Source organism: Physeter macrocephalus, chromosome 18 (assembly GCF_002837175.3).
Source record: "Physeter macrocephalus isolate SW-GA chromosome 18, ASM283717v5, whole genome shotgun sequence".
Classification (NCBI taxonomy): domain Eukaryota; kingdom Metazoa; phylum Chordata; class Mammalia; order Artiodactyla; family Physeteridae; genus Physeter; species Physeter macrocephalus.
Window position 1 is genome coordinate 3901997 of NC_041231.1, and position 9300 is coordinate 3911296.

The 9300-nt window shown below is 68.2% G+C and overlaps 1 protein-coding gene across 1 annotated transcript in view; it reads right to left on the reverse strand.

Moving 5' to 3' along the window:
• MUC5B (mucin 5B, oligomeric mucus/gel-forming) overlaps positions 1-9300 on the reverse strand; it is a 40308-nt gene that overhangs the window by 18221 nt on the left and 12787 nt on the right. The window contains exons 22-35 of the mRNA XM_055079563.1: positions 9029-9081; positions 8806-8906; positions 8532-8683; positions 7821-7959; positions 7587-7700; positions 6525-6704; positions 5661-5900; positions 4588-4744; positions 4067-4195; positions 3656-3818; positions 3139-3182; positions 2859-3047; positions 2079-2204; positions 14-2035 (exon numbers count right to left, since the gene is read on the reverse strand). Of these exons, the coding sequence (XP_054935538.1) occupies positions 14-2035; positions 2079-2204; positions 2859-3047; positions 3139-3182; positions 3656-3818; positions 4067-4195; positions 4588-4744; positions 5661-5900; positions 6525-6704; positions 7587-7700; positions 7821-7959; positions 8532-8683; positions 8806-8906; positions 9029-9081 (3809 nt within the window). The remainder of the gene's footprint in view (positions 1-13; positions 2036-2078; positions 2205-2858; positions 3048-3138; positions 3183-3655; positions 3819-4066; positions 4196-4587; positions 4745-5660; positions 5901-6524; positions 6705-7586; positions 7701-7820; positions 7960-8531; positions 8684-8805; positions 8907-9028; positions 9082-9300) is intronic.

Here is a 9300-nt window from a genome sequence, read left to right on the forward strand (position 1 = left end):
GCCGTGGAGCTGCCGGGGGCGGGCGGTGCGGTGGAGGGCGGTGGGGTCTTGGTCGTGGCAGAGGTCGAGGGCCGTGGCACTGTGGCCGTGGAGCTGCCGGTGGCGGGCGGTGCGGTGGAGGTGGGTTGGGTCTGGGTCGTGGCAGAGGTCGAGGGCCGTGGCAGCGTGGCTGTGGAGCTGCTGGTGGTGGGCGGTGCGGTGGAGGTGAGGGGTGTGGTAGCCGTGGTGGAGCAGTGCCGGACGTCATCGCAGCAGTACACGCGGATGTTGTAGTTGAAGCACATGGTGAACTTCCCCCTCTGGTCTTCGTTCCTGCAGACCAGCCCGGCCTCCAGGCTGCAGCTGAGCACCTGCCCGATCTGATCGACGCTCACCTCGGGGTAGCTCTCCGCCCGGCATTCAATCTTCTGCGGCTGCTGACACATCGTGCCGCCCGCGGCCCGGATGTTGTCATAGGTCTCCATGTCTCCGCCCCTGACCCCCGATCTGGGGAAGTCCACATCAAACCACTCTGTCCATTGGCACTTGGGTTGACAGCTGGTTGTGCCCTGGCTGGTGGTGGCCCCAGTGGTGGCTGTCGACACCCTGGTTCCCGGCGTGCCGGTATTAGGGTGCGAGGTGGACAGCGGGCCCGTGGAGGTGGTGCCCGTTGTGTCCACTGCTGTTCTCATCAGCAGCTGAGACGTGGAGGTCTGCGTCGTCACCAACATCGGGGGCGGCCCCCTTGAGGCTGTGTGAGTCGGGAGGACCGACGTGGCAGACCCTGGGGTTGTGCCTGTGTGGCTGGGCCTCAAGGATGTTACTTGGGTGGTCAGTCCCATGGAAAGTGAAGGTGCTGGTGTGGCTCTGCTGGCGGGGGACCTGGTCACCCCTGTGCTCCCTGGCCATGTCCTGGGCTGCGTGGCTGGTGACATAGCAGTGGTGGTGCTGGAGGCAGTGGGGGACGTGGGGGCTGTGGCAGCAGTGGAGGTGGCTGCAGTGGTGACTATAGCAGTGGAGGTTATGGCAGTGGTGGCTGTGGCAGTGGCGGTGGGGGACGTGGGGGCTATAGGGGTGGGGGCTGTGGCAGTGGAGGTGGCTGCTGTAGAGGTGGCCACAGTGGTGACTGTACCAGTGGATGCGGTGGCAGTGTTGACTGTAGCAGTAGATGCGGTGGCAGTGGGGGCTGTGGCAGTGGAGGTGGTGGCAGTGGGGGCTGTGGCAGTGGAAGCGGTGGCAGTGAGGGCTGTGGCAGTGGATGCGGTGGCCGTGGGGGCTGTGGCAGTGGATGTCATGGCAGTGGTGGCTGTAGAGGTGGCCACAGTGGTGAGTGTAACAGTGGATGCGGTGGAAGTGGGGGCTGTGGCAGTGGATGCAGTGGCAGTGGGGGCTATGGCAGTGGAGTTTGTGGCAGTGGGGGCTGTAGAGGTGGCCACAGTGGTGAGTGTAGCAGTGGATGAGGTGGCAGTGGATGTCGTGGCAGTGGTAGCTGTAGAGGTGGCCACAGTGGTGAGTGTGGCAGTGGATGCGGTGGCAGTGGGGGCTGTGGCAGTGGATGTCGTGGCAGTGGGGGCTGTGGCAGTGGGTGCGGTGGCCGTGCGGGCTGTAGAGGTGGCCACAGTGGTGAGTGTAGCAGTGGATGCGGTGGCAGTGGATGCAGTGGAAGTGGTGGCTATGGCAGTGGAGGTTGTGGCAGTTGGGGCTGTAGAGGTGGCCACAGTGGTGAGTGTAGCAATGGATGCGGTGGAAGTGGGGGCTGTGGCAGTGGATGTGGTGGCAGTGGGGGCTGTAGTGAGGGCTGTGGCAGTGGATGCGGTGGCAGTGGGAGCTGTGGCAGTGGAGGTGGTGGCATTGGGTGCTGTGGCAGTGGAAGCGGTAGCCATGGGGGCTGTAGAGGTGGCCACAGTGGTGAGTGTAGCAGTGGATGCGGTGGCAGTGGGGGCTCTGGCAGTGGAGGTCGTGGCAGTGTAGGCTGTAGAGGTGGCCACAGTGGTGAGTGCAGCAGTGGATGCGGTGGCAGTGGGGGCTGTGGCAGTGGATGCGGTGGCAGTGGGAGCTGTGGCAGTGGAGGTGGTGGCACCATTGGCACTCCTCCCCACAGGGGGACCGGGACGAGGGCAGCGCGGAGGCTGTGGGAGGCGTTGATCCAGAGGACGTGCCCGGGGTGTGCGCTGTGCTTTCGGAAGGGCTGGGGCGTGTGCTGGGTGGAAGCGTCGAGCTCACGACTGAGGACAGGAGAGAAAGGGCGAGCGTCAGGGGCCGGGGCCCCCACACTCCTTGAGGACACGCCCCGCCCCGTCTGTCAGTGTCAGCTGCCTGTCTGTCTCCGCCCATGATGGGAACTTGGGAGAGAGGGCAGCTGCCAAGCGTCCGGGATATGCCCGAACCTGGCAGTGGTGAAGTTCACCGCAGCTGATTCAAGGGGTGAATTCAGCTTGGGTAAGGGAAGCCTGCTCCCCGGAATCTAAAGCCAGAGTTACAGGGGCTCTTCACCCTTGGGGGAAGCGCGCATAAGGCCCTAAGGCACCCTTAGGAGAGGTAAGGATGCGAAGGTGCCTGGCCCTGGTGCAACGCAAGGCGATCGGAGAGCGGTGGGTCCAGGCAGGGACTCCCCAGCTGGGCTCCCCGTGGTCCTCTTCCCAGGAACCAACCTGGGACACCTTTGCTCACGGCCCCTGCCCCGTGCTGGGTGCCTCAGCCCTGAGAGCATGACTGGGGACACGGGTCCTGCCGGCCTCAAGGTGGCGGGCCCTTCCTGGCTGCGGGCTGACTGGCACACAGGGACATGCCCTCTGTCCCGTCCTGGCTCCTTCCTGCCTCTCGGGGCCAGGGGTGGGGGGACGGCCCCGCCCGGTCGGCACCCCACGTGTCTGCCTTACCGTGCAGGGATGTAGAGAAGGAGAAGGTGGTTTGGGGGGTGGGGGTGGTAGGGGTGCAGCCTTCGACCCTCCTCTCGATGGTGCCGTTAGCCCCACAGCGGGCGGAGATGCAGCCCCCCGTGCCGTCCATCGTGTGGTAGATGACTTCCCCGGGATGGAAGCGCCTCCCATCGTAGGTGCAGACACAGGCTGTGGGAGGACAGCAGCCAGGCGGTTAGGGGGCCGGGGCGCAGGCGGGGACCCGAGACCCCGGGCTCAAGGAGGGCCACCCACCGCTCACCCTCAGAGTCGTAGGTGCACTGCACGCCGCTCTCGGTGCAAACGCTGGCGACAGAAGGGAGATGAGTCTGGGGGTGGGACTCACCCAGGGGCAGGTAGGCAGGGGAAGCCCCACTGGGGTCCCTGGGGGCCCCGCCTCAGCCCCAGAGGTCACGCCCTCTTAGGGAGCCCTTCCTATCAATGACCAGAGAAGGCAGTTCGAGCATGGCCACTGAGCCCCCTGGACCTTCTGAAGGCCACTCCCTCTCCAGGGTGTCTTCCCAGAGGTCCTTGGGCCGTGTCATGGCTCAGCTTCCCCTCTGGCCCCTTCCTTCACCCCCAGACCCCCCACCCTCATCCTGCATAAAGGAAGCTCCCTGCTGGACCCCACAGAAAACCCAGGCTGGGGGACCCTCTGGCCCTGAAGGAGGGAGGCTCTGCTGCGGGGTGGCCGGGCGGGGCCTCCCCCCCAGCGGCGGAGGGCTGGGCGAATCCCGCACGTGCTCCAGGGTCCTCGCAGCCCCCGCCAAGCAACTCACCAGCGGTGGCAGTTCTCTTCCGAGGGCACCGCGGAGCCCGGCCGGTAGGACTTGCCCTGGACGCGGCAGGGCGGTGGTGGGGTCGGGGTTGGGCATGAAGCTACACATCGCATCTGGTCCTCATCGAAGATGGGGGCCTCTGACGGGCACTTGGGGTAGCAGCCTGTGGACCAGAGAGGCCCGAGTCCGCGCCACACCAACTGCCCACCGCCTCACCCCCGCCTCCACCCAGTCCCCGGCCCTGGACCCCACCACGCCGTGGGGAGCTTGCGGCCATGGCCGCAAAGGCACCACGAGGGGTCCGGAGGAGCCCAGCCTGGCCAAGGGCCCCGGGATCCCCAGGACAAGCCTCGGCCCCGGCCACCGGCTGCCCAGCACGGCCCCGCCCACACCAGCAGGGCAGCAGCGCACCTTCCAGGCCGCGGACGTTGTGCAGGTACTGGCCGCGCGGGTTCCGGCAGGTCCTCAGGCAGGGGGCCCCGCAGGGCTGGTAATGCCATTCGCACCCCCCGTGCGGGTTGTAGTAGTCGCAGAAGAGGGCTGCGGACGACGGGGGCGGGCTCAGGGCCAGGCGCTTGGCCCAGGGGCCCCCGGGGGAGTGCTGCCCTCGCAAGGACGGCCCCGGGGGGCTGCCCCGTACCCCGATCCTTGACCGAGTCCCGCGAGCTGTTCTGAAGACACGCCCCTCCTCTGTGCCTCCCGGACGCAGCCTCAGAGGACATGGGCCTAGGAGGCCCGGGGGCAAGAGGGGGCGGCGGGGAGGGGGGCTGGCCGGCTTGTCAGGGACGCCCACCCGCTGCAGCCAGGCTCCATGCAGGGGGCGGTGCTCTGCTGCCTCCCTTCAAGCCCTTCCTCCCCTCGCACATTCAGTACCACTCTCGTCACTCCCCGTGTCTCCGCCCCAGCCCGACGGACACATGGCGGGCACTCACGGCAGACGTCCGGGGTCCGCCAGGCCACGCACACGCCCGCGTCGCGGCAGGCCTGGGCGTAGGCGGCCACGGCCGTGCAGAAACACTCGCAGTCGCCCCCCGAGTCGCAGGCGCACGCGTCGCTCACGCAGGCCTCGTAGTACCTGGTGGAGTCGACCTGGGTGGGCGGGGGGTGGTCTGCTCAGCGAGAAGAGCCAAGCCCCGGCCCCTGGGCAGCCGGCTCCCCATTTGCACGGCAAACCCCCATCTGCCATCTGCGACGCGCCCGCCCGGGCACCCACCCCTGCCCCTCCTCCCTCGCCTCTGCTCGGCCACCCCACTTAGCTGTAGGCCAGCCCTCCCTGTGACCGGGCGGTGACCTGCCCTGACAAACGGGGTGCTGTCTCCTCAGGGTGAGGGGGTGCCCCCCGCTCCCCGCTCCCAGGTGGCAGGGCCCAGGGCAACCGTGTCTCGCATCTGCCACCACGGGCGGCACCGTCCGAGGGGGAGACTGCTGTGTCAGGTTCACCAAGGACTTTCTGAGCCAATGGGCAGGGCACCCGGGGTGCGGGCGGGGGCCGCGAGCCAGGCGGGACGCGAGGCCCCACACAGGCTGGCCGGTGTCAGCTGCGGACCGGTCCCGCCACGCCGCCTCCGCGGCACCTGCGAGCCCCGGGTCACGAGACCGTGCTGGCGAGCGGGCCCCGCGGTCCTCGTTACGTAGCAGGAAGGGCTTCGGGGAGGGGTCTCAGGCCGTGCCATCCTCCGCTTCCGTGGGGCCCGGCTGGGCTGGAGGCCCCCTGAGGTTTCTGTCCATGCCGGGGGCTGGCGGCTCAGGGAATGTGGGGGAGGGCCGGGCGGTGACGCTGAGGTCCTTCCTGGGTGGCTCGCAGCCCCGTTTCCAGGGGATGAGGCTGAGTGTCCTCAGGGAAAGCAGGCCAGGGCTGGGGACACGGGCACCTGCCTGGCGGGAGGTCCTCGCAGCGTGCCGTGTACCACGGTCAGGGTCAAGGCCGCCTTCAGGGGGCCAGCCTAGGCCAGACCCAGGTCCCGCCAGGAGGGAAGGAGGCAGCCCCAGCACCCCCTTGGCCCACCTGAGAACGGCAGGCGCGGAAGGCGGCGCCATTGATGATGCTGCATCGCTTCTGGGCCCAGGACTTGCGGTACGGGTTGGCGGCGCAGGGGTCCCTGGGGGCCTGGGCGTCCGGGCAGGACGGGGAGAATTTCCAGCTGTTGCCGAACTCCAGCGCGTCGCCCACCACGGACTGGCTCCGCGTGGTGAAGTCGTTGAGGGCGTTGTCGTCAAAGTTCCCGCACAGCCCGCAGACCCTCCCCTGCGGACGGACGCAGAGATGGGCACAGGGTGGGGCTGCCTGGGGTGGCCTGAGGGAGCAGCACAGAGCCTGGCCTGGGAGGCGTGACTGCAGGCCACCCTATTCCCCCAGGCAGCGCCCAGTGAACTTTCAGGAAGGCGGGGGTGCACGAGGGGTCCTGCAGTGGGCAGGAAGGCAGGGGGGCAGGTGGATAGGCAGGTGGACAGGCGGATAGGTGGGCAGGTGGACAGGTAGAAAGGTAGGCAAGTGGACAGGCAGGTAGGCAGGTGGACAGGTAAGCAGGTGGGCAGGCAGGTGGGCAGGTAGACAGGCACGTGGGCAGGTAGACAGGTGGACAGAAAGGCAGGCAGACAGGCGGGCAGGCACCTGCTCCCCTATAGAACCTTAGCCCAGGGGGCATGGAACAGCTGAGCGCAGAGACCAGGGAGCCAAGAGCGCTTTCCAACCAGGACTGACACGCCCACTGGTCGGTTTGGTCTCAACATGCCCCTTTGGGAACCGGACATTGTGGATGGCCTCCCCAGCCCTCAGCACCGTCAGCTGCCAGATTGCACTGCTGGGCCAGGTCTAGGGCTAAGAGCTCTGTCCCTCCCCAAGGGGGTCCCGCAGCCTGCCCACCCCCACCTTGTACTCCTGGTGCAGCCGAATAAACACGCTGGTCTTCCGGTCCCAGGACACGACCATGCCACTGCGGGTCTCGATGGTCAGGTAGATGCCCGTGTAACGGATCTTGTAGGGCGGGTCTCCGCCTGGCCCCCTCTGCACCACCTTGTAGGCGCCCTCGTGGAGGATCAGCTCAAAGTTCTGCGGAGGGGCACAGGGGAGGCGGCGGCTGCAGGGAGCTGAGGGGCCAGCTTTGCGGCCAGAGCCCCCTTCCCCCTGTGGCCCAGGACAGGCGCTCTGTGGGTGCCCAGCGGCCCGATGCACGGGGCTGGCGTTAGGAAGGAGCCGGACTCCTGACACTATCTGCGGGCTTGAGGTGAGAGGCTGGCAGGCCGCAGAGGCTGTGTGGCAAGCAGAGTGGGACAGAGGGCACAGGAGCTGCAGGAGACCGCCCAGCCCCATCTCGGGCCCGCCCCCACCCTTCTGCTGCCCTCCTCACGCCTCTCGCCACCTTCGGGGCGGGTGGGAAACGGCCCCAGTCAGCAGCTCTGCTCTCTGCGCTGTGAACGCTGACCACCCTCTGCTAGAAGTGGTCATCCCCCGGTGTGGGGGGCTGAATGAAGGCCCCCCAAAAAGACACGTCGAGCTCCAACCCCCAGAATCCGCGAATGTGACGATTTGGAAAAAGGGTCTTTGCAGATGTGATGAAGTGTAGGGTCTGGAGGTGAGACCATCCTGGATTTAGGGAGGGCCCCGATCCAGGGACGGGGGTTCCTACCATGGCAGAGAGGAGAAAGGACACAGAGGAGGAGCCGTGCGAAGACAGAGCAGAGATTGGGGGGACGCGGCCACAAGCCAGGAGCCCCCAGAAGCTGGGTGAGGCAGGAAGGACCCTCGCCTGGAGGCTGTGGCGGGAGCCCAGCCTCAGAACCATGAGAGAGTTAATTTCTCGGGTTGCAAGTCCCCGGGCTGTGGCTGTTACTGTGGCCCTGAGACCCGAGGCCACAGCTGGAGGTCCAGGGGCCCCGGCTGGGGCTCCAACAGGGCTGCAGAGGGAGGGAGACGGTTCCCAGGTGCCCCCACCTCCAGGAAGATCTTGATGGCCTTGGAGCAGGTGACGCCTGTGGTCCCGCAGGGGACGTTCTCGGTGACGATGCGGAAGTTCCCGTTGCTGGCGTTGTTGCCCACACAGTAGTCCTGGGAAGGGGAGGAGAGAGACGTGGTCACGGCCCCAGCGCCAGCTCGCTGGCCGGGGGGCGGGCGAGGGGCCGTGTACCTGGGCCAGCATGTGCTGGCCGAGGGAGGGGGGCCGCGTACCTGGACCAGCGTGTATTCACAGCTCCCCTCAAAGCTGTAGCGCTCGCCGTCAAAGGTGATGAAGTGGCCGTCCCCGTAGGCCACGCAGGTGCCCAGGCAGGGCTGGTGGCTGCACTCCCACCTGCGGCCCCTGCAGGTGCTGAGGGGAGGGGAGGTGATGCCCTGCTCAGGCCCCTGCAGGTGCTGCAGGGGAGGGGAGGTGATGCCCTGCTCAGGCCCCTGCAGCACCTGCAGGGGAGGGGAGGTGATGCCCTGCTCGGGGGGCCAGGCCAGGAGACCACCTCACCAGGCAGCCGCGGCCGAGCCCCTCACGACTGTGACAGGACGAGGACACAGCGCCTCTTCCATAAAACAGGAACGCAGTGGTGCCCCTCCCCAGGCTGGAGGGGTTAAATGGAGCAGGGAGCTCGGGGCACGCGGGGTCCGACACCCCCCTCCCCGGTTGGGCTCCTGTCTGCAGTCTCCCCTAACCCTTGGCGCCTGGGGTGCAGGGCCCACGGCCCTGGGGGCAGCTTCAACCAGCCCTGCCGTCTGCTGGGCAGAGAAGGCCAGTCCCTGGGCACCTCCCAGAGGACGAGCGGGCCGCCCGGGGCTTTCCAGGCCTCAGCTCCTCTCCGGCCTCCTGCCGAGGACATCCCGGCCGAGGCCCGCTCGGGCCGCTGTCCCCGCAGCCTCCGCCCACAGCGCCCCCTCCGCGGCCCCTCCACCCACCAGGTGTTGCAGCCGACCCTGACGGCCTCCCCGGGCTTGTAGGCGGCCTCGTTGTGCAGGCAGGGGCAGTCCTCCTCGGCCACACAGCCCCCGCTCCCATCGGCCAGCAGCCCCGCGGGGCAGACGCAGCCCGGCACACAGTGCGCGCTGAACTGTGGACGGGCAGACGCCCGTCAGCGGCTCGTCCGGCTCGGCTCGGGGACGCCAAGGGGCCGGGGACGCTGCCCCCCGCCCCCGGCCCCGGGCAGCTGCCGCGCCCTCCCAGCCGACTCACACAGTCCCCGTCCGGCACGTGGCAGCTCCGCACACACTCGGCCCCGGGCGTGTCCGCGGAGGTGTTGCTACAGTCCAGGAACAGCATGGGGGCCACGCACGCTGAGGAGGAGACCACGCTGGGTGCGCCGCCCGGCCCGGCAGCAGCCCCTCCCCTTGGTCGTGGGGGGGTGGCGTGGGGCCCTGGGTGGGGGAGGCCCGGGGCCGGGGGGGTGGGGTAGAACCTGTGCTCTGCTCCACGGCTCCCAGGCAGCTCAGCTTCCCGCCCGCACATGAACTACAAGAGATGAGAACGATGGCCGGTCTGGGCAGCTGCCCGCTGCCCCACAGACCTCACCCAGGTCTCGGCCGGCTGGGCCCCCGGGCCTTGTCATGAGGGGAGGGAGGCGCCTGCTCCGGGGTGCGGTGAGGGCCCCAAATCCCCGCGAACGCACTGAGTGAATGAGCAGAGGTGCCAGGAAGGTGCCTGGCGTCAGGCAGGAGGGGGAGGGGGAGG